General features: G+C 44.2%; 1 protein-coding gene across 4 annotated transcripts in view; it reads left to right on the forward strand.

The window, feature by feature from the left end:
* Positions 1-1,325: 1,325 nt before the first annotated feature.
* The window catches only part of Ankrd29 (ankyrin repeat domain 29), a 56,494-nt gene continuing 32,650 nt past the window's right edge, over positions 1,326-25,169 (forward strand). The window contains exons 1-3 of one of the 4 annotated variants that reach the window (XM_034518719.2): positions 1,326-1,620; positions 13,562-13,672; positions 21,951-22,049. In XM_034518719.2, the coding sequence (XP_034374610.1) occupies positions 1,609-1,620; positions 13,562-13,672; positions 21,951-22,049 (222 nt within the window). In that variant the 5' untranslated portion in view covers positions 1,326-1,608. Of the gene's footprint in view, positions 1,621-11,325; positions 11,423-13,561; positions 13,673-21,950; positions 22,050-25,169 lie in introns of those variants that run through there. The other 3 variants (XM_034518720.2, XM_076912978.1, XM_076912979.1) reach the window with 3 other exon arrangements.

Genomic DNA, 25,169 nt, shown 5'->3' on the forward strand with positions numbered 1-25,169 from the left:
TAGAAAGGTTTGCCTGGTGGTAACAGTTTTGTTCTCTGTGGCAACTGTTTTATGAGGATGAACTTAGCCAGGTGTGTTGGCCAGAACATGAAGCACCCACAGAGACCCAGAAGAATCCCATCAGCCAGGTGCATGGGTTGCCTGTGAGGGGGACTGACAAGCACCCTGGCCAGAGGCTGCCAGAAAGAACAACAGGCGGGTCTGAGGTGGTGGAAGGGGAAAGGTCTTTACAGCCAAACAGGATTAATTACTCCATCATTAGCAAAGGCAAACACCTGAAACTTTGAATTGTTAGGAGACACAGACACAGTAGGAGTTTCTGAAAAAGACTCCATTAGTGTAAGAACTAATAGCAAGAATTGACAAACAGAAGTTTTCAAGAGAATAAACATCTCCACTTTCAGAATTCAGTTTTCAAAATTGTATTTGTACTTGTATTTTTAGCAACTTTAAAATGAAATATTCATCACAAATGCCGTTGAGAAGAGGAAGAAAGACACACGTCGATGACCGAGTGAATAAGTGAATGAATAAATGAATGAATGAGTGGATGGATGAATGAGTGAATGAATGAATGAGTGAACGAGTGGGCCACAGTGTGGCAGTGGAAGGCAGCCACCTTTACCTTTACATTGGAATCTTCCTTTTTTTTAAACTTTTCTACATTAAAAATAATATATTTTTAATTTAAAAAATGACCTCCCACTGCTAATTTCTCCTGCCTTCACTACAGGAGAAATTTCTTTGGTATTTTAAAATGAGGTTTTAGGAAGAATTGGTCTACCATTCCACCACTCCTCCAATTGGCTATCTTTATGTTCATCTTTCTCATTCTTTTTCTCTTTTGTCCTCCCCAAGACTCTGTGGAGGTCTCCACTTTGGTACTGTTAGTGGCAACGTTTTTGAAAGAAACCTTTTGCGTGTGTGTGTGTGTGTGTGTGTGTGTGTGTGTGGTGTACGTGGGGCATCTGTGTGGAGGGCATCTTGGGTGCAGACTCGGGAACTCTGCATGGAGAATCTGCGTGAGTGGTGTGAGGCGTGCGTGTGGAGAATGTCATTGCACAATGTGGAGAACTTTGTGTATGGAAGCTGTGTCGGTGAAGAACTCTGGAACCTATTTGAATTTTGATGCGTGTGTGAAGGGCATCTGTGTGAGCGTGGACACTAGGTGTGGAAGCTCTACGTGTAGTGTAGGGGACAGTGTGGAAGATGTTCTGTGTTTATGCACACTGTGTGTACAAGGTGTGTGTGTGTGTGTGATGTAGGATGTCCGAGTGGAGCGCAGCTGGGTGCAGAGTGTGGAGAACTCCGTGTGAAATGTGACATTGGTGTGGAGGGCGTCCTAGGTGTGGAGTGTGGAGAACTCTACGTGGAAGCCGTCTGAGGAGCGTGCCGAGAGTGCGGGGAGCTCGGGAGTGCCCGCGGGGTGAGGCGTGTCAGCAGGGACGGGCCAGGGGCCAGTGCGCGCGCCAGCCTGGCCGCCCCTGCGCGTGCCCGGGCACCGCCCTGCCTGTCAGCGGCCGCGGGAGCGCCGGGGGCCGCCCCTCTGCGGCGGGCGCGGAGAGCAAGCGGGGACCGGCGGGCGGTGGCGCCGCGGACACGTGCAGGATGTCCTTCAAGGTGAGCAGCGCGGCAGAGGCCGGGAGGGCGGGCTCGGGCGGCTCCTCAGCGCGCCTCGCTGCGGCTTTCTGCGCGTTACGCCGCGGTCGGGTGAGCCCCGCGGGGCGGCCGGGACTGTCGCCATAGTAACAGGCCGCGGCTGGGGAGTAGCGGTGGAGGTCAGGGCTTCCCGGCAGCATCCCGAGGCAGACAGGCCCTCAGGGTCCTCCCGCACCCGCCGCCTCCTCAGGAGCACTTCATCTGCAAGGCGGAAGTTATTTGATCATCAGGCTTCTGCGACCAAAGGACTCTGTCTTTTTAAAGAGTTCATTCATTAAAGTCAGTCCATTTAATCCCCACACTGGAGGATGAAAGTTGGATTCATTGATTTGCCCCAGCTGGAAGGTTTTTAATAAAAACAATAGTCAAGTGGATAGACTATTTAAAATGTGCAGTGGTGAGCCAGTCTTCAGGGAGGCCTTTGGGATGGTGCTCTAATTGGCTTTCCTCCTCCTCTTCCTCCTCCTCCTCCTCCACCCCTCCTTCTCTTTACTTTCCTCCTCCTCCTCCTCCTCCTCCTCCTCCTCCTCCTCCTCCTCCTCCTCCTCCTCCTCCTCCTCTCTCCATCCCTCCCTCCCCCTCTCTCTTAGACAATAAAGACATAGAGAAGTTAGACAATCCTCTCATCATTTGCAGCTATAAAGATAATCGTGTTAAGACTGAAACCCGAGTGCATCAAACTCCAAAGCCCCTACAGTCCAGTCTCTTCTGAGAACTCATTTGAGCAGCTGGATGAGATGTGTATGTATGTCAGTAAGGCACTGGCTCCCGCTGGAGAAGAGACAGAGTAGGGGACCATAACAGCAGAAGGACATTATGTTTAGCTAGTGGGTCTGGAGGTCCTGATGGATCTGGGAGAAGTTGGGATGTGTGTCATATGGTCAATATCCGTGAAATTCTTGGAGAGTTAATAAGAATATAATTTAAATTTTTAAAACTTAAAAGAATGGATTTGTGCTAGAGGAGAATTTGGGCAAGGAGAATGGAAGGAATTAGACAACTGACTTAAGATTTGTTTCAAGTGGCAGAATTTAGTAACTGGTGTTACTCATGAGTAGGGAAGGCGAGAGAGGAGTGAAGTGTTTGGTCTAGAAGAAAGCTTGAGCACAAATAGGAATCCACACCAAGGTGCTGACAGATCCCGGAGTGGGAATTCAGCCAATGGAGATGAGATTTTGCAATGAGCAGAATTATGTACTAGCTGAACTCAGGGGCGTTAACTCTGTGAAGATCAAGATTTAAGTGAGGGACAGGGATGCAGCTCAGTCAGTAAGCACTGGTTCAAATGGCTCATTCGGGCTGTAACATCAGTGCTCAGGGTAGGGGGCCAAAGGCAGGCAGAGTCCATCAGCTTAGTGGCTGGAGAGTCTCTCTATAATAAAGTGAGAGAGCAGTAGAAGACATGTGAAATTGATCTTTGACTTCTGAAACACAAACACACACCAAGCACACTGTGAACACACACCTTTAGTGTCCTGGGGATCAAACTTAGCTTGTCACAAGCTCAGATGATGGCGATGGTGAAGGTGATGATGATGATGGTGGTGATGATGATGGTGATGATGGTGGTGGTGGTGATGATAGTGATGATGATGATGGTGGTGACAGTGATGATGGTGATGATGATGATGGTGATGATTCAGAATGAACAGAATAAGAGAACCCTGGTGAGAAAACTGAGAACGAACAACCAGAGATAGATGAGAAATAACAGAAGCATGTGCCACTAATCAAGCCAAGGCTCTTTAATCTTTCAGTAAAAATTAAGAGGACCTCGGTGTTAAATACCACACTGGGAATGTGAACTAAGAATGAAAAGGACCACCGGATTTCATAACAAAGCAGCAGCCGCTGGCAAAAGGGCAGTTTTGCCAAGGGTTAGGTTCAGGAGCTAGATTGGAATAGCCTGCAAAGAGATTAATAGTCAGAACCCACAAGTATAGGGGACTCTTTATTTGCTTTAAGAGGGTAGAAACTTGAGCACCCTTAAATGAAAGCAGGCGAATCACTAAGATGCACAGATGTCAGTAGTGCTTAAGAAGATGTTCAACATCATTAACCATTGGGAACATGCAAATCAAACCACCTTGCAGCACCGCTTCACCCCGAGAGGACTAATTAGCAAGACAATGGCAAATGTGTTGGTGAAGATGTGCAGAGATAGGAACCCCATCCATCACTGGGAGAAATGTGATGTTTCATGTTTATTTCATTTTTCTATTTTTTTGTATGTGTGCCCATATCATATATGCTTGTTTGTCCTTGAGGGGCAGTGGGGCATGGGTCTGGGTGTGAGTGCACATGTGTGCTGGTGTATATGGAAGCCCAAGGTCAATGTCAGAAATCATACTTGATTGCATTGCACTCTATTCAATAAGGCAAAACCTCTCAAGCAAACACCAAGCTCTGGGAGATAGCTGGTCTTCCTAGCCAGCTTGCTCCGGGATCCCCCTTTCCAAGGCTGTCATTGTGGGTGGGCAGTCATTCCTCACACTTGCAGAGCAAGCACTCTGAGCCATCTTTCCCTGCCCACATGTAATTTCTAAAAGTACGGTCTGTCTTCTAAAACTTTAAAACATGGAATCACCATGTGATTTCACTCCTAGATATGTTCCTGGTGGGAGTGAAAATCTGTCCAAAAAAAAACCCCAAAAAACCAAAAACAAAAAAACCCCAGGTATACAGTATACCCATTCACAGCAATGATGCTTGTAATAGCCAAAAACCGGAACCATTGCAAATGTCCATCTGCTGATGGCACAGTTTGTGTTGTAAATGACAGACTGGGAGGCTTAAACAACAGACACTTTTTTCTTAAGTTTTAGAGACAGGGAAGTCTGCGATCTGTGTGCTGGGGTGCTGGCCGAGCTGTGTTTAGTGAGGTCCCTGTCCTTGCTTGCAGCTTGCCGCTCACTATCTGATGTCTCACAGGACAGAAAGAATGCTCTGGTGTCCCTCCTCTTGATTTGTGTGCTGTGTAGAGTAGGGCCCATGTGCCCATGGTGTTAATGTAGATCCTGGAGGAAAACCTGCAGTTGGAGCTCTCTCCTTCCACCTTGTGGGTCCTGGGGTCAAGCTCAGATCATCAGACTTGGCAGGCACCCTTACCTGCTGCTGGCTGTCTAGTGGGCCTTCTTTCTTGTCTTAAAAGGTCAGTATAAATCCTCCCTTAAGTTGTTTCTATCAAGTATGTTGTTACTGGGACACCAACTGTAACTGCATCATACAGACGCTCAATGAAGAGAAGTTAATACATGCTGCAGTATAGGAAACTTAGATGCAGGGTAAGTGAAAGCGGCCGGACATACTGTGTGCTTGCACTTCAGTGAAATGTCTAGAATAGGTGAACCCATAGAGACGGAAAGTAGATTAGTGGCTGTGAAAGCTAGGAGCGGGGAGGGTATGTAATGGGTGTGACGTTCCTAAGGTTCTGGAATGGATAGTAGTGATGGTTGTGTAACCAAACCGGAAAAAAAAAAAAAAAAAAAAAAACACATCTTTGAGAGGATTATATAGCATGTGAGTTGCGTTTCAATCAGAATGGAAGTAAAAGGGACAACTACAACCTGGTGATCTCTGCAGGAGAGGGAGATGAAGTAACCTGAGGAGAGCTTTCCAACAGTTCTCAACCTATACCTTCTGACCCCTTTGACAAACCTCTATCTCCAAAACTATTTACATTATGATTCATAAGAGTAGCAAAATTACAGTTATGAAGTAGCAGCAAAAATAATTTTGTGGTTGGAGGTGAGCACAGCACGAGCAGCGGTAGTAAAGGGTCACAGCATTGGGAAGGTTGAGAACCGCGTCTCTAGAGGGATGGCCTAGAGAAGTGGGGCCTCTTGCATGGGGATGAGAGGAAAGGGGGAAGTTGAACCTCAGTCAGAAGCAAGCTGAATATTATGTGATGTTTTCGAAAATAAGTTTCAGACTTGGGGTACCTGAGAAGGAAGCTTCTGGGCTGGGGTGGTGGCTCAGTGGGCAAAGCACTTGTCGTGCAAGCATGAGGGCCTGAGTTCTATCCCTGGCCAGGCATGTGGCACTTGCTTGTGATCTTAGCACTAAGGAGGCAGACACAGGCAGATCTCTGAGGCTCGCTGGCCAGCTGGCCAGGTGTGCTTAGCTGCTGGTCAATGAAAGGCTCTGCCTCAAAGAAAAAGATGGATGGTTCCTAAGGAGTGACAGCCAGGATTGTCCTCTGGCCTCCATATGTATTTACACACACACACACACACACACACAGCCTGGCAGATTCCATGGCAACTACTAGGTGAGGTGAGGTAGAGGATTAGAAAGTGGGATGGAGACCCTGTACATCCTTCTCCAGCATCTAGCCTGACCGAGACCGTTACAGAAAACCAGATTGTATTTATGTATCATGTATTGTACAATTAATGGAAAAAGAATTTGAGAAAGAACAAAGAAAAAGGAGGGGTGGTGTGGGGGGGTTGGAGGGAGGAAAGGGAACAGGGAAATAATGTAATTATATTATAATCTCAAAAATAAAAGAAATAATTTTAATACCATTATTTTTTTTAAAAGCAGATGCTTGAGTCTTGAAGGAACAGAGATGTGTACACCTGAATGGAAGGACATTGGTCTGGAAGCCAGATGGGCACATTCTGTGTTGGAGCGAGCGAGCGAGCGAGCGAGCGAGAGAGAGAGAGAGAGAGAGAGAAAGGGAAAGAAACAGAAGGTGGAAGAAGAGAAGGAGGGAGGGAGGAAAGGGGGGAGGGAGAGAGGGGACTCTGCTAGGTAAAGAAGAAACATGCATTTACCAAGGAGCAGGGCAGAATGGCATTGTGGGGATGCCAGCACGACAGGCCAGTCTAGATCACATTAGCACTGCTCCGCATCCGCCCCCATCAGATCACGTGTGTTAAAACACACTCAGCTGCTCCGATAACTGCAGATAATTTACTGAAACATTTAGGGACTCTTTAAGACATTGGTACCCTAAGCTATTTCTTTAGCTGTGAGTAATGTATCTTTAAACTCTGCTTCTTTGTCTACAGTTGTCGTCTACACTTAGTAACTGTGGTGAGAACAACCAGACATACACATTGTTTTCACGTGAGATTAATATCATACCAAAGTCAGCAATTAATACAGGTGACAACATGGTCTGTTCCTTAACAATTTCATTGAGCATTTATTAACTTTAACTTGGGAGCCAGGGCTACCCTTTTTGTTTTCAGCCCAAGTTGTTGCAGGAGTTTTGTCTACACTGCTGTGTGCTCCCGGTTGGTGGTCACAGGCGTACACCTGCCCAGGAGCTATCTCGGATATGAGAATAGAAAACATGTACACACAGACACACACATGCATGTACACGCACATGCATGCACACTCACGTGCATGCACACGCACAGTCACACGCACAGTCACACACACACACACACACACACACACACACACACACACAGGTTATTCTTTAAATGCCTTGGCTAACTCAATGACTGGGCACTCCTAAATCTTCCCCTGCTATTCCTGGCCCAGTCGGGAAGTGGCCATTAGAAAATTCACATGGCTGGTTGGCTTTGTCTTCTACCATTACTGCATCCCCGTCTTCTTTCTAGTTCACCCAATTCTCCGAGCCCTACCCACGCAACTCTCAGTGTCCTGCTCCATGCTCAGCCATTGGCTACTGGCATCTTTATTGTTACATCAAAGGCCAATTGGGGCTAAGGACCTTCAGGGTAAACACAGATTCCTGATCAAAACATCAGAACCACCCTCTACACCAAGTCCCTGGGCCTTCAAGCCCCACATTGCATTGTTGGCTGTATCCATGAGGGAGTACAAGGCATTATTACATCACAGTCTGTGCCCTTTGTGTTGAGCTGGAATCAATGCATGTGGCTGTGTGCATCTGAACCTCATAGGCCCTTCCAAGCTCTCCGTTATGACATCATTCTGCTGTCTGCAGTCACAGCCAGGGCCTCGCACAGGGTAGTCAGCCTCTACCACTGAGCTCCACCCCAGCCCTACCTGTGTTCACTCCCCTCAGGTACCAACTTGCCTCCAGAAATCTACTTTTCCTAATTAGTAATTGGTAATTTGTGCTGGCCAAGGAATAGACATACATGTATACAGCGTGTGCAGGCTAGTTTTATGTCAATCATACACAGACTAGAGTCATCTGAGATGAGGGCCCAACCCATTATGAGTGTAGCATACCTGGGCAAGCAGTCCTGGATGCTATAAGAAAGCAGGCAGAGCAAGCCAATAAGCAGTACTCCTCCATGACCTCTGCTTCAGTCCCTTGAGTCTTTTCAACAATAGACTTGTTAACTGGAAGTATAAGATTAAATAGTTTCCTCCAGTATTCCGGGCCTCTTCCGTGTCCCCTTCGTCAGCGAAAGAGACACGAGAGGCAGTGTTCGGGTAGTTACCACAGCGAGGCTTTATTCTTGTATCAGTAGAAGTGGAAAGACCCCAAGCCCGGGAAAGGCACTGCTATATGTACCCTAGAGTGACGTGTTCACTTCTGATTGGCTGTTCACTCATCACCCCATAATATGCCCCGGGATTGGCAGTGGCTTTGGCACGCTTTTGCCTTTTGCACCTGCGCAGTTAGTTGTTTACTTGTGGGAGCACAAGATGCCCGCGCCATCTTGTAATGGCGAATGTTGTCAAGCTCACCGAGGCTCCTAACACTCCAGAAGTTTCTTTTGGTTGTGATGTTTTATCACAGCAGAAAGATAACTAAGACACAGTGTAAGACTCAGGGTTTTCATTTTTTGGTCGTTGTTGGTGGTGGTGGTGGTGGTGAGGGGGGTGTGTGTGTCTGTGTGTCTGTGTGTCTGTGTGTCTGTGTGTCTGTGTGTATGTAATAAGGTCCATTGATTTGGCTTTTGGCTTTATAACTTCCATTCCAACTACTCAAGTATTGGTCTTCAGGTCTGAGGTTGTCAAGAGCGTTGCTCAGTTGTGGATGGGGAAAGTTTATGGTTAAAGAAAACATCACTGCCAGCTAAATAGAAGTCTCTGGAACTTTCTTAAATAAGTCTTAGCCAAGAAAATGAAGTATCTCAGTACCAGGTTTTATGATCATAGCTAAAGCCAGCTGTGCCCAAGCTAAATAAGTGTAGGACCCCATGTGCTCCATCCAAGTCCCCAACGTTACCTCATCGGGAACTCCGCTCACCATTACCCTTCAATCACATGGATACGCCACGGGAAATAAACAAACAAAAATAGATGTTTTAACCTGTCATATTCATCCATTTAAAGCATCGTCTTTTCTATTTTCTTTATTTTTTATAGAGATTTATATGTATGTACAGTTGTATGGCTGGGAAGTCTGGGAGGAATGAGAGAAAGGAGAGATGAAGGAAATTCGGGAAAGGGGAGAGAGCCAGAGAGAGATGCAGTGTCTCCTTTAAAGGCTGTAGGACTTGCCTGGCCCTCTCCACACCTTTTATGGTTCTGTGCAAAACGCATACAGAGAAGATTTGGGAGTTATCCAGGGTTTGTGATTTCTGTAGACTCCCCAATAAAAGGAAAGTTGGGGGAACTTTCTGTCTTGGCAAGAGGGGAGACTGGAAGGGAGGGTGGGTCACTGGAGGTCACTGCAGCCTTATTCCATTCTGTCTACCAAAGAGCTTGTGGGCAGCAGAACAGTGTGGTGGTTCACAAAGGGGACGGTCTGGAGCAGCAGCCTGCCTGGCGCTAGAGCCTGACTTACCATCTCTCTCTTGCCTTGTCTGAAATGGCATATAACGGTACCCACCTCTTCAGGTTGTGCTGAGGATTAAATGGCATCTCTTCACACAACATACCATATGGTACAGAATGTGTTCTTCATAAAATGTTAGCTCAAGATGTCTGGCCTCCACAGTGCCGGGGGAGCACACACCCATTTCTTTGCTAGACATTTCTACTGGGATGCTGCCATAGGCAGTTAGAACTTTGCACGTTCAGAGTTGAGCCCATTGTTTGTTCTTAAAGTCTGTCACTTCTGTTTCCTAAATGAAGCAACAGTGCCAGAAGCCTGGGAGTCACTACCCTCTCCATATCATCCGCTCCACTCTGCTTCCTAAGATGTCGTCAGTGTCCCTGTTCCATTCCCACAGTCTGTGGCTCCAGCACTTACGTCTCAGGCCTTCCTCACTCCAGTGCCACTGAGCTCCTCCTCTTGAATGCAAAACTGATACTTCTCACCTCCCAACAGCCCCTTGACTCCCAGGATAAAGTCCAAGTTTGTGCGTCTGCTCTGCCCTTGGCCTCTGGTCCCCTGACCCCCATAAGCTCATCCCTTTTTCCTCCTCACGTCCTCCACTCTGCCCTTTTGGGAGTGAAGCTGGGACAGGCATCGGCAGCAGCAACCACTTTCTGGTCCGAATTTTCAGTGTAAGCAGCTGTACTCCTCCTGGGCACCTGCACTCGGGCCTGTAGACTTGGTTTCTTTTCCTGTGAGGCGGAGGCTGTAAAGCCTTTGTAAGCAGAGGTCACAGTTACACTGTATCTCTGTTTCTAATGGCTCTCTTGCCCCCGGCACATGCTAGTGACAATGAATTGCTTGGACAAGCTTATCAAGCTCTGACTGTGCATTTGTCAATAGGACTTCTTGAACACACAAAGTACATATTTGTATGTTGTCTCATTTAGTTCTCCAGCACAGGACAAAGGCACGGTGTTATTATTTCTGCCCCCATTTTATTGAGATCAGGAGAATCTGTGTAGCTTACTTAAGATACAGAGCTGGAAAGTGGTTCAGACTCACACCTAGTTGTTTCTTATCCCAGATCAACTGCTCTGCCCAACTGTCCTCTGCCTCTCAGACAACTCTCCCTGAATGAAATATTTATAGCTTTTTACTAAACTCATTGTCTAGCATCTTGGAAACTGCTCTGAACGACCTAACCAGAGAGGAACTCCCAAAACCGTCCTAAAGAGAGAAAGAGGCCCTAGCTCCAAAGCTTGTTCTGACAGTAGACATTTGCTGGTTCTCTAGGTTTTCAAGGTTCAAGTGAAACAACAAAGTCATTCAATAAAATGTTATTCCCCTCTCTGTGTGTTTGAGTATCTGTGTGTGTGTCTGTGTGTTTCTGTGTGTGTGTCTGTGTGTTTCTGTGTGTGTGTGTCTGTGTGTGTCTGTGTCTGTGTCTGTGTGTATCTGTGTCTATGTGTGTGTCTGTGTGTGTCTGTGTGTGTATCTGTGTGTTCTCATTTTATCTGTGTCTGTGTGTGTCTGTGTCTCTGTGTGTCTGTGTGTGTCTGTGTCTCTGTGTGTCTGTGTGTTCTCATTTTAGGAAAAGCTTGCAGAGGTATTTCATGATGGGACTGAAGCATCCACTCAGTCCACCTGCCCCTGCTTCACCATGGCCTTGTGCAATCTTTATTAAAAGAGCATTATCTCATGGCCTGTTATTCACACCAACCTGCTTTGCTGTGGCATCCCTGGAGTACCAGTAACTACAAGTTAGACACATATGGGGCAGATGGAGGAGGCTCTGGTGTGAGCACCGTGGCACAAGTTAGCTTGAAATCTCCGGAAGGTCAAATGTTTGCCTTCAGAGACGGCAAATGATTAGCCTGGGATCTGAAGTGCTCCCTGCCCCAAGCTGGATCTGAAGTACTTTCCGCCTCCTGAGCAAGCCAGAAACTATTCAAGACATGTTTGCAATCTGTCTATCACTCTCCACCTTGCCTCTCCCATTCAGATTTGCACCGCAGCACTGGCTTGTCTACACTGAAAGACTGAAATGAAGTCCTTGCACCAGCAAACGTCGTCATCTGTCAGCACCACATGCTCACTGTATGTGGCTCTCTGGGGAGCTGGGGTAATGGTGCTGTCCTTTTACCATAGGGAAGCACTGTGCTTAATACAGTTTGGTGCTCAGGCCTTTATCCAAGACCCACCCCCTCAAGAAATAACCACAGGAAGTTACAAACCCTATAGATTCTGCTCTTGTATACATGTTTATGATAGTCTCTAAACTAGACATAGTAAGGACCAGTGGCAGAAATTAATAAGGTAGAACAATTATAATAGAATACTGTAATAAAATCCCCACATCACTACTCTGCTCTTTGGGGGCTATGGCCAAATAAAGTAAGAGCCACCTAGACACAGTGCAGTCAGAATCATCAGTGAGGTGGACACGTGACGTGGGTGGCTGGCACAAGCAGTGTGAATACACTGCACAAAGGAATGAGTGCATCCCAGGCAGGGAAGAGAGTGCAGGACTTCAACACGCTACTCGAAACAGTATTTACTTAACACTTCTGAACTGCTTGTATCTGGAACTTTCCATGGAATATTTTCATACCAGAGTTGACTGTGGGTAACTATAACCAAAGACACAGCTTAAGAGGGACGACCACATGGTTGCCAGCCTTCACTTGGTAATAGACGATTTGAGAAATGCTCTTAGACAGTTCTAAGATGAACACTAAGACAGCTAGTGTCATTAGTCACTATAATCCTAGGAGACTGTCATGGTATAAACAGCTTGTCATTGAACAAAATGTTATCTGGCATGTTACTGTGTTTAAAAGACATTTTAAACTGGGGTTTTGCAGTCATAGAGATGTCTTTACACATTCCTCAATTCATTTTATTAGATAACGTGAATACCATAAAATGACCTGAGAGCAGCAGCATTCTGTCATAGTGCTAATACTTGGAATTTAATTTGTCCTCTTACTTTAACTTCATAAAGAAAATGAGCAGTGTTAGCACTTATGGTGTATTGGTGTTACATGCCTTTCCTGCATATGTTCATCCCACATTGGATACTGAGGACAGACCAAAGAAACAGTTCTACCCAGGTCTACTGTAGTGAACCAGTGAGTCACGGGGGGTTACTTACAAGAGCATGAATGACTGAATAGCAGCTTCATCCTTGGAAAGCCCACCCAGTATGGGTAACAATCCTGGAAATCTGCCTCCCTGGAGCTCCCAGCACAGCAGGGCTGGCAGGGGCCCAGCTCTGGCTAGAGAGCTTCCTCTCCTCAGCAATTAAAACCTTAAAACTTTGGGGAAGAAGTCATGTGAATCTTGTAAAGTTTTAGGAACTTCCTGAGCCCTTTAAGTTTTGTTTACTTCTTGAGCCTTCTGAGTTTCCTTCCAAGAGAGAGTGTTTCAGTTCAGAATAACTACTAATAATTGACAGGTATAGTAGTACCTATCAATTAGGCATTACTCTACTTAAGTTCTCTCTCTTTCTCTCTCTCTCTCTCTCTCTCTCTCTCTCTCTCTCTCTCTCTCTCTCTCTCAACTTGAAGGCAGGTATTTTGATCTCTTTCTGAAGCAAAGAGAGACAGTGATTTCCATGAGCCCAAGTACGTTGGGCGGCATCCTGAAACTCAGACACAAAATAGCATTCTCTGCCCAAAGACCCTAGTTCTCACCCAGAACTTCTGGAATGTTCCAGTTGAAGGTAAAAAATATTAAGTGGAAAGAAAGTAAATTGCCTACCCCAATAGCTGGAATTGGCTAGAAAATGTTATGAACACAGAGAGGGTCAGGACAGGAAGAGATTTGGCTTCATGTACAAGGAAAGAGTTATTTGGCATATTTCGGAAAGGAAATGGCATCTGGGCAAAACCTTGTCCTTCTAGGATGGGAAAAATTCTCTTCAAGTTTAAAGGAAACTGTGAACAAAGACCCAACAGAGGCAGGAAGGCACGGCTTTGGTGGGAAGTAAGGCGTAGGTTGTGCTTTGTCGGAGCAGTGCTCTGCAGACAACTTTGGGCTCAGAGGCCTACAGTAAAGAAAACACCTCTCACAGGCTGGAATTCCACAGTCTCACATGTGGAGAGGAGGGCAGCCTTACAGATGGTCATCCTTCATCTGGAAATGCCTCCTTTGGAATGCTGTTATCTGTGTACATGGAAGCAGCCATGATCTCTGACTGCTATTTTAAGATCCTGTTTCTTTCCAATCTTGCAGAAGGAAACTCCACTTGCCAATGCTGCATTCTGGGCAGCAAAGAGGGGGAACCTGGCCCTGCTGAAACTGCTGTTAAACAGTGGCCGTGTGGACGTGGACTGCAGAGACAGTGTACGGAGGGACGCGGTATCTGCATGCCCAGAGCGCGCCTTTGCACTCCGCAGGCATGGGCTCCTTGCAAACACGCTCTCTTCCCATGCTTGTGTACTTGGTCTTGTGTTTGCTTGCCTTTGCCTTGTCCAAGAATCCTAAGGTGTAGTGTTGGATCTGGAAACATACTGGGGAAGTCAGAAAGCAAATGGTTACCCATGAGAACAGAAGGCCTCTGGCATTGTGAATGAGGGATTTCCATTAAGAAGCAGATTGGCAAGTTCTAAGAATTAAAGGGCTGTTTACTACACAACTGTCAAAAAGAAAAATATGAGGGTAATTTAGAGCACATGTGGGCTGCCATGGTTGTAGGAGTTGTGGTTTTAATACGTGATCCAAAAATTGAGAAATTGAAGCCTCTACCAGCTTCCTGCCCTTCCATTTTGGAAAAAGGGAAGACGCTGAGTGACGAGCTAAAAGGGGAAATAAAGTAGGGGGACTGCCACAGTGACATCACCCCAAGTGTCCCTTCCCCAGCCAGCAGCCAGCAATTCTCTATGTTTAGCAAGACTTCGCCACATCCCTGGGAACTGGATGACCTCAAATAAGGAGATGGTTTTGTGGTTTTGAAACAAAATGTTCTTGATGGAGACTTACTGTTCTCCTTGAGGCAGGGTATGCCATCTGCAGCTCTGACACAAATCTGTGAGTGAAACCCATAGCAGCCCAAGAAGGAAATGGAAGGATTTGCTCCAGTTTGTTCGCTGGGTTACCAGGACCATCCAGATCCATTCTGTCCCTTCCTCTGTCTGGCTCTGGGTCCAGAATCTGAATCATAAGCAATGCTCCAGAAGCCTCCCTCCCTTGGTCCTTCAGTTTGGCTAATAAAACATCCACTGGAAGTAGAAGGTGGAGGAGAGCGCAGAGGCCAGCGGGCTCCCCACCCCTCAGCCCAGCACTGACTCACACTGTTATAACTGTTACATTGCCTTTGTACCTTCCAGCATAGCCAGTCACAGTGCCCCAGAACTACACTACCAGATCACTTCTTGATGAATAGTCCCTTTATCAAATCCCCTCTGATTATCCCAGTGTGAATATACCATCTGTTCTTTGTCAGAATCCAGACTTATAGGGGACTCCAGCATCTGTGAACTGCCATCCTGGTCTCAATGGACCAATTCCTGCCCCACACTAACCAGCATGATGGGGTAGGGACCAGTTGCTGCCTGTAGCCTTTGTCTCTAACCATGTTGGTAACTGCTTTTCTTTCTCTTTTTCTTTTTTCTTTTTTTTTTCAATTGTTCATTTCTTTTTTTTTTATTTTTTTTTATTAGATCTTTCATTTACACTTCAGATACCATCCCGTTTCCCCATTCCCCCCCCCTTAGAAAACTCCTATCCCATGCCCCCTTTTCATTTTGCATTTATACATTTTTCTAAGAAATGTTAATCATAGGCTTTATAAGTTTGGTATTGTTCAATCAGAGGTGTAACCCACTACCCAACCTAGATATAACCACTATCTTTGACTGGTGGAGATACATGAACATCTGCTTCCCTGTCTCCCCCCTCTATCTCTCTTTCATCACCTAGCTTCTCCTCTCCTTCTTCTTCTCCTCTTCTTACTCCTTTTCTTCCTCTCAGTACTCCTCCCACCTTAGCTCCTCCTACACATCACCCTTCCTGTTAAAAGGAAACTTTTCTCTCAAAATACAATTAGAGCATAATTATGCCTATTTGTACCAGTGAGGTACAAGATAGTCCTAATACCCAGTCCATCCTTTTGTTGACTAACCAGCACCTCTGTCATTTATCCTAACTAAAACACTTAGTTCTGAACCTGGCTTTTTCCTTGGCTTTAGGATGAATGTCAGCTGATGACCATACACTCAGATCTTTTCTCTCAAAGTAAATAGCTATAAGTTTTCAACCCCATCAGAAATCCAGAATGACTGAGTTGACTATAATTGTGGGAAGCACAAAGCATAGCTTCTAAAACTTAGCCAATTTATAGAGACCTCTGAACACCTGGACACTCGCTCTACTTCAAAACGTTGGAGCATCTGTTCTTCTGCCTTCTGGCCCAGGATCATCTGACAGACCTTAGTGCTGCAGAATTATTAAGGGCTGATTACTCTGTCTAGGCAGATATAATCAGTCGACTATTCTGCAAGTGTGTCCTTTTCTGGACAGTAATTTGTCTGTAGAAGGAAAGTGGCAATTCTTGCCTAGTGGCTGTCTCACCACAACTGGACTAACTCCAAGGATGCTCAATTTCTTCTTAGAATTTAACATAGGAAGCTGTCCGGAGCAGACAGGTCTCTAATGAAAATGAACATTAATACTGAAATGTTTGTCATGTCAATTCTAAGGATTTCTGATGTTTTGAAAACCAGCTATCCATGTAAGGTAATCTGGACCGTTGCCTGTTAACTCCACTCAGCTATTTCTAAATAAAACATAGAGAACACCCTTATAATAAACTCCAAGTCATGAATTTGCTATAGTCCCTTAACTCACAGGCTGACCATCTCAAATCAGTTAAAAAAGTTAAAGAAGGACTGGGTCTAAGCTTTGTATTCCTAAGTGTGTTATACTGGTACAATGCCTATGAGAGTAACAATATTCATCTCACTCTTATATCACTAAGAAGCTCATGCCAATGAAAACCTTAAAATTTGTAAACAAAGTAAATTGGTGCCATTTAAGAATTTATATCTTCATCTTGATATTAATTATACAGATTTCTACTAATAGGTTATGGCTATGCAATAAACCCTAGCTAATCCTCTCTATTCCGACAAAACCACTACTTTTCCCTAGGGAGACAGCCCAACATTTACCACCTTAGTCCCCATGCCCAGGGAATAGGGGCGCTGACTCATCATTAGCTTCTTCAAGCTGATTATGGGCGTTGAGATATTAGAAGAGGAGTGGGGGGGGAGAGCAAGTTGACAATCCTCTGATGCTGTGTCTTCGCTGCCTCCAGATGGAATTCACGGACCTCAGAGGTTTGAGCAGGTCTGCCCAGCTTGCTTGTTGAGTAGATACACCAAGGCTGATCATTCTGCAATATACAATTCTCAAAACAAATTTTAGTATCAAGATAGTTTTTTTTTTTAAAGAGGGCTGACATTTTATTAAGAATGTTGGTTCTAACCACTTTTCTATTTTTCCCCTCTTTTATTGGATATAATATTTACATTTCAAATTTTATCCCCTTACCATATTTCCCCCACCACCCAGGAACCCCTTATCCCATCCCCCCTCCTCCTGCCTCTATGAAGGTGTTACCCACCTACCCCCAGCCTCCCTCCCCACCCTCAGATTCCCCCCCCCTCAGTGCTCAGCCTTCAGGGTACCAATGATCTTGTCTCCCACCTATGCCCAACAGGGCCATCCTCCCCTACATATACAGCTGGAGTCATGTGTCTCTCCCTATGTGCACCTGGGCTGGTGGTTTAGACCCTGGGGAGCTCTGGCTGGTTGGTATTCTTGCTCTCCTCACAGGGCCACCAGCCCGTATGGTTCACGGTTCCCTCAATTTACTCTCTAACTCCTCCATTGGGAACTTTGATCAGATTAATGGATAGCTGTGGGTATCTGTCTCTGGGTATGTCCAACTCTGAGAGACCTCTAAGGAGACAGCCTTATCAGGCTGCTGTCAGCTTTCCCATCCTGACATCCCTATCAGCGTCTATTTTTGGTGACTGCCTATGGAATGAATACCCAGACACAATGGTCTCCCTACAACCCCCCCCCTTATGATTCTGACCCACACAAGACAAAACAGCAACCAACAGATTGGGAAAAGATCATTACCAATCCTACATCTGATAGGGGGCTAATATCTAATATTTACAAAGAACTCAAGAAATTAGACGCCAAACAACAAAATAACCCCATTAAAAAATGGGGTACAGAGCTAAACAAAGAATTCTCAACTGAGGAAACTCGAATGGCCGAGAAGCACCTTAAGAAATGCTCAACATCCTTAGTCATCAGGGAAATGCAAATCAAAACAACACTGAGATACCACCTCACACCAGTCAGAATGGCTAAGATCAAAAACTCAGGTGATAGTAGATGCTGGCGAGGATGTGAAGAAAGAGGAACACTCCTGCATTGTTGGTGGGGTTGCAAGCTGGTACAACCACTTTGGAAGTCAGTCTGGCGGTTCCTCAGAAAATTGGACATAGCACTACCTGAGGACCCAGCTATACCACTTCTGGGTATATACCCAGAAAATGCCTCAACAAATAACAAAGACATATGCTCCACTATGTTCATAGCAGCCCTATTTATAATAGCCAGAAGCTGGAAAGAACCCAGATGCCCTTCAACAGAGGAATGGATACAAAAAATGTGGTACATTTACACAATGGAATATTACTCAGCTATTAAAAATAATGAATTCGAGAAATTCTTAGGTAAATGGATGGATCTAGAAAATATCATCCTGAGTGAGGTAACCCAATCACAAAAGAACACACATGGTATTTACTCACTGATAAGCGGAGATTAGCCCAAAAGTTTGAAACAACAAAGATTCAACTACCAGAAGACACGAAGCTCATGAAGAAGAAAGAACAAGTGAGGATGCCTAGGTCTTTCTTAGAAGGAGTAACTAAATAACCAAGGGAGCAAATATGGAGACAAAGTGTCTTTCTCTTTTTCAAAGTAATTCCTGTTCAGACGCTCCTGTGAGACCCTCTGAGTTCTAGCTGAAGCTCACCTTGCTGTACCTCACAGACCCACCCTTTCTGGTACCCTCAGTCAAAGTCAGAATAGATGTTTGACTAATAAATGAATATGTTTATAAATAATCCCTCTTAGATTAATTAGATAAATTAGCTCCTCTGGTGAGACGGCTCAGCAGATAAGATTGTGTGCCACCCAAGCCGGATAAACTGCATTGGATCCTCGGTACCCATATAAGGCAGAAGGAGAGGAGTGACTCCATGACATTGTCATCTGACCTCCACATGTGTGCTCCACTGTGTACTCCCACAACAAATGCACACCACACACATAGAGTGACAATAAATGAGATAAAAGGAGTGTCCTGGCTAGGCATCTGCCTCTTCCGTGTGGCACCTGGGCATGGAATCTGCATTCTAGGATTGTTATGGTGATGACTGATCTCTGGGCTTTCACCACCCAGGCTTATGGAACTAAAGCACAGGGTCACCTAGGAAATCTATGTGGAGTTTTAGAATGCAAAGAATGCCCCCGTATAGCTTTCTGAAAATTGTTCTCAACCTAGACAGCCAGTTGCAAACGTTTCCAACAGACTATAAGGAACAAATGTGGCATCTCGAGACCACAGCCACACGCGCAAAGCTTTGATTTGCTGACATTGTCAGGGATTCCTAGATTTTCAGAGACAGCCTCAGTATGTAGCCATAGGCTGCCCTGGAACTGGGTATGTGCATGGTCTGGCCTCTGACTCTTGCTTTACTGGAGTTACAGACTGCACTCCCATGCCTGGGGAATCCTAAGTTAAGGCTATCTCTGTTTTTTTATTTTTTTGCTTTGATTTGCTTATCTCTCTAACCTATTTAACCAAGATTTTAACCTATTTTACAAGATTCTTGCAATCTTTTTAAAAATTTATTAATGTATTTATTTTGGGGTCTTTTGTTTTGAGCTTCGCTTCCTTTATATGTATTAATACATACTTTATATGTATTAATACATACTTTATATGTATTACTACATACTTTATATGTATTAATACATACTTTGTACAAAACCAGTCTGTCTTGAAATATACTTTTTAACTTCAGTCAATAAAATAAAATAATCTTAACATTTTAGGAGTCAAAAGTTACTCAAGCTAATAGGTTTTAAATATAAGGGAAATATTATTGAATATTGTACTATGATACTTTTTACTTTTTACTTATGATACTTCTCCACTGAACCAATCTTTGTTTCATTAATCATGGCATAGAATTAAACATAATCTATCTACAAAGGCATATTTTTATTATTTATTTTATTCATCTTTTCTTTAAAACAGATCAGCCTAAAAGGTTTTTTTTCTTCTCTATTAAAGATTAATTTTATTTTCAAGGCTATTTTTCCTTTTTTTGTTATATTTTGTTTTGTTTATTTTTTTGAGGCAAGGTTTTTCTGTATAGCCCTGGTTGTTCTGGATCTCCTCCTATAGACCAGGCTGGCCTTGAACTCACAGATATCCACCTGCCTCTACCTCCCAAGTGCTGGGATTATAGGCAAGTACCACCACCCAGCTATTTTCCCTTTTTAAAAAAAAAAATTCTTAAAATTATATATGTATTTATGTCTGTGTGCATTTATGTCACATGAATGCAATGTCCTTGGAGGCCAGGAAAATGGTGGTGTCAAGTTCCCAGAAGCTACAGAAATGTGGGTCTTCTGCAAGAGCAATATGCTTTCTTTAAGCACTGAGCCATCTCTCTGCCTCTTTTTCTCTTTTAAATATGCACATTATAGACCTAGTGCTTTCTTCAGCTCATAGTTGACTCATTTTTTTTTTTTTTACAGCTGTGTGACCTGTGGGATATATTTTTTCTTACATCTCATGTTAAAGGGTGTGTTTATAGCTTGTTTACAAAAATTGGTTCTGACCTAAGAGTCCACTTGAGGTGCTATAATAAAATACTTCAGGCTGTGTAGTTTATAAACAACAGAAATGTATTGGTCATAATCATGTAGACTGGAAAATCAAACCCAAGATGCTTGCAGATTTGGTGTCTGCTCTTAATAACTCCTGAGGGCAGGAGCTTGTCCATGTTGTTTCATATGTGCACTAATCCCACTTGCCAGGCAAGTCCCTCACGTCTTAACCACTTCCTATAAGGCCTCTCTTAACACCACAATGGGAATTAGATCCCAGCATTAATTTTGAAGGGATACATTCAGACCACAGCACCAAGGATTCCCCTATTTCCTGTCTAAATAAAAATTCTCCACACTCAGGAAGAAGATAGTGATAGTAATATTGCCACCCCAGTCCTGAAGACTACTGAGAAAAGGAGCTTGACTGAATGAATAAATAAAGAAACCAGCATTAAATGACATCACACACCAAATGATGTCATACACCAAATGACATCACATGTCAAATGGACCTAACGTATCTACAAAACATTCCACTCAAACATCAAAGAATACACATTCTACCCAGCAGTGCATGGAAATTTCTCTAAACAAACCACATTTTGAGAAGCAAAACAACTCAACAAATTCAGAAAAAAATGAAATATATGTGTATTATCTGACCACACAAAAAAGTTAAAGTCAACAGTAAAAGAATTTCTAGTAGCTACAGGATCTCGTGGAAATTAAACAACACATTGCTAAACAATGAGTGAGCCAAAGAAGAAAACAAAAAAGATTTTTAAAGTTAAATAAAATCAATAAATGTTGGTTGACTTTTTTTGAGAAGCCCATGTCCATACTTGACAGTGATTCCTTCTTTTTCTTTCTTTCCTTTATCACCCATGCTTAAATCTTCATTAAAATCTTTTCCAAATAAACTCCAACTCTTTTTCAATAAATACATGAATTAAACTTAGAAAAGTTTTGAGACACAGACTCATTTTGTAGCCTTGGGAGCTCTGAACTCATGATCCCCTTCCTCAGCCTCCCCACCTGGCTTTAACAAAAAGCAAGAAAATGATGTAAAATGTTTTAAATTAAAATGTGTCTTCTGGACATGATGTGGTCACTGCATTTCTGTGCACACTGCATCAGTGGTCACCTGCACAGACCTGCACAGAGTCAAGCCAAGAGCCAGTCAGCACTGTAGCAGGCAACACTGCTTGGGGTCAGTGGGTGACAGGAGCCAGCAGAGGTCGGGGCGGCAGAGGACATGTGTGAAGGAAGGGAGGGAAAGGTCCGGGTGGAAATGATCAACTTACATTGTAAATGTATAAGACGAAAACAAAACTATTTTTCAAACCAGAAAACTAACTGCTAACATTCAACTGTCTTTTGAATTGGTAGCAGTGGTCTGGATCATCCAGTGTGAGTCATAAAATGAAAATATTGTACTTTTGCTGGCTGAGGTGCAGTAGTCATGTTTTACTTGGAGTGTTTCTGAAGCTGATGCATGAATTTGTAACCTTCAAATTCCAACCTTGGCAGTCTGTGTGTTTGCTTGCTCCCATCCAATCACCATCATAGTTACCCGTGACCCATTTGTCACCTGGGTATCTTTGGGTGAAGCTAACCATCTCTAACATCTCTCTTGGGCTTCCTGTCTGCCGTGAGGCCATCACTGTTCATCTCTCTCTCCTCCGTGCAGCATGGCACCACCCTTCTCATGGTTGCCTCCTATGCTGGCCACATAGACTGTGTGAGGGAGCTGGTCCTTCAGGGAGCAGACATCAACCTCCAGAGAGAGGTAAGTCAGGCTGTGCCTGTGAATAAAAATATCTGGGTTAAGAGATCTTTGATCTTTATGGTAATAAACTGCTTAAGAGGACAAAAGTTGCAGTTGCTTTGCTCCTACACCAGAGCCCACTGCAGAGTTTATTTGTTACTTATGTATTTATTTATAGCCTAAAATAAGCTCTGGGAATGTTCCATTGTCAACTGTATTCATCCATTTGTGCTACTATAACAGAATAACTGCTGCTGGATATTTTATTTTTTAAAGAATTAGAGGTTTATTTAACTTACAGTTTTAGGGACTGAACATCTGAGATTGAGAAGATGCATCTGTTTGGCTTCTGAGGGCTTCCTCAGAACATGATAAAGAAGGGGAAGAGACGTGTGCAAGAGACAAGGCACAATACACTCTCACTTTTTAACAACCCATGCTTGTGAGAACTAACACTCTAAGAGATCAGCATTAACACTTTCATAACTGTGCCCAGTGACTTTGCTCTGTCACCTATGTCTTAAAGGTCCCAAGCCTCAGTATCCTCACACTAGACACTCAGCTCCGAGCACTGAGTCTTTGGAAGACACATTCAGACCATATCTGGTCCATATCATGCAGCACCCTTAACCAGTCATACATTTTTTGTCTCAGGCATGAATATATTTTCCTCACATGCAACGAGATGCCATGGAATTTATAGAAATTTTCCAGATGTCCCTGTCTTTTTTGTCTGGAATCTGTTCATCGTGAAGCTTGAATGAACAGTTTATAAATGAAACCACGTTTACAAAGCTGTTTTCTACCTGGCCATGTAATTAAGTAAGTTCTCCAAAGGAGTCATGGGGGGGGGGGGGGGACATTGAAGTAAAATGTGAGCCTGTGACCACTCATCACAAGTGCAACCCTGGAGGTGTGGTCACACCAGAGTCCAGTCAGGGTACTTGCAGCAGCAAGATGGCTGGGGCATTTTAACATACTCAGGAAGTCAGGTCTGAAGAGATCATATGTTTCCAAGCTGACATAGGACGTGGTAAACAAATCTTTGTGGAGACATGTACACTCTAACCTGGGTTTACACAGACCCAGGTATAAGATGGGTATCCTAGGACAGCTCCTAACCATAGTGGACTCTTGGTCTTGCTTCATCTGGCCTGATCCAACAACCTGCCTTACCTCCATGATCTACCTCTAAGGCTCAGAGGTCCTGTGCATAGACCATGAAAGAACAAGCCACAGGCTGCAGCCCTCAGCCTTAGTGGGGCTGGACTATAGAGAAGCAGCAGTGTGAAGACTGCCATCAAATCAACCCATCTTCACAGAGTCTTTAGGGCAGTCCCCATAACACTAGGTCATTGTTTCAGACCATTTTTTTTCATCAGCAGCTAAAATAAAATTTCCTTCTGGGATAAAGATGTTTAAACCCATTTAGAAGATATTTTAAAATTACCCTCACCTTTTCCTCTTTCTACCATCCTTGTTTGTTGTAACTTTAAAATGAAAAGCAAATTTTTCTCTAATAAAACAATGCAGTCCAAATCTGCTTATTCAAAAATCTAATCCTAAAGGGTAGGTACATGGTGTGCAGAAACCTTCCTGAGAAAAGCAGAGGAAGAGAAGTGGTGGGGTTCTAGCTAGTGTGTGGCTTTGTGGTTTTATATTTATTCATTCATTTAGTGGCTCAACTAAGCCAGCAGATGGAATCCTTCATGACCTGAGAACAATAGCCCTTGGGGATTTCACATTCAGTCCAGACATTGTGTCTCACATGACGATATTACGGAAGTTTCCCTTGAGTTTTCAAGCCTATGCCAGGCTCGGGCAATGCAAATACTCAACCAAAGGGAGGCCCCAAAGTATTGCCTGCTTCAGGAATCTTTGAAACACCGTGTCCCACTGTTAATCCATTCACAGCATCACAACTGCTCCTTGGAACATACCTGTACTGGCTGATTTTGTGTGTCAACTTGATACCAGCTGAGTTATCACAGAGAAAGGAGCCTCCCTTGAGGAAATGCCTCCATGAGATCCAGCTGTAAGGCATTTTCTCAATTAGTGGTCAAGGGTAGGAGGGCCCACTGTGGGTAGTGCCATCCCTTGAGCTGGTAGTCCTGGGTTCTATAAGAAAGCAAGCTGAGCAAGCCAGGGGAAGCAAGCCAGTAAGTAACATCCCTCCATGGCCTCTGCATCAGCTCCTGCTTCCTGACCTGCTTGAAGTCCAGTCCTGACTTCCTTTGGTGATGAACAGCAATGTGGAAGTGTAAGCTAATTAAACCCTTTCCTCCCCAACTTGCTTCTTGGCCATGATGTTTGTGCAGGAATAGAAACCCTTAGACAATACCTAACCTTGTTTTTCTGGATACATAGAGCTTGCTAGAGATACCAGCTGGAGGCCAATGGTCCTGAGCAGCAGACATGGTAGAGACCCAGGAATAGTGGCTGATGGAGACCACCAGGAAGTTGGCCTGAAGCCCTGGGCTTCAGGAGGAAAGAGAGGACACTGAAGACTTACTTCACATTTCAGACTACAGTCTATTAGCTAGGGATTACTGTATTCCTGTACATGACTGGTTTTACATATAAAATTAGCTCAAATCACGGTTATAGTTATTCTTAGTTAATGTATCGAAATGATTGAAAAATAAATATTTTCTCTTAATAAAGAAACACCAGGCCAGGCAGTGGTGGTGCAGGCCTTTAATCCCATCCCAGCACCTGGGAGGCAAAGGCAGGCAGATTTCTGAGTTCATGGCCAGCCTGGTCTACAGAGTGAGTTCCAGGACAGCCAGGGCTATACAAAGAAACCCTGTCTCAAAAAACCAAAAAACAAACAAACAAACAAACAAAAAAAAAAAAAAAAAAAAAAAAAAAAAAAAAAAAAAAAACACACACCAGAAAGAATCCTGGGTGTTCTCTAGATTTATTTTTTGAAGCAAGTCTTTGATTCTGGCCAAGTTTCTTCATCAAAACCTCTTTACAAATGTTCTAGAAGTTAGCACCCTTCAGTGTCAGAGAGCAATGGATAGGAGCTGCAGATTCACATGTGTAAGAACATGGCGGGGAACCACTCTTGCCCAGCAGAAAGGCTCTGGGAGTAGTCAGGTGTTTTTTTTCTCTGGGACACAGCTGGAGGTAGAGGAT

This window comes from Arvicanthis niloticus, chromosome 14 (assembly GCF_011762505.2).
Source record: "Arvicanthis niloticus isolate mArvNil1 chromosome 14, mArvNil1.pat.X, whole genome shotgun sequence".
Classification (NCBI taxonomy): Eukaryota; Metazoa; Chordata; class Mammalia; order Rodentia; family Muridae; genus Arvicanthis; species Arvicanthis niloticus.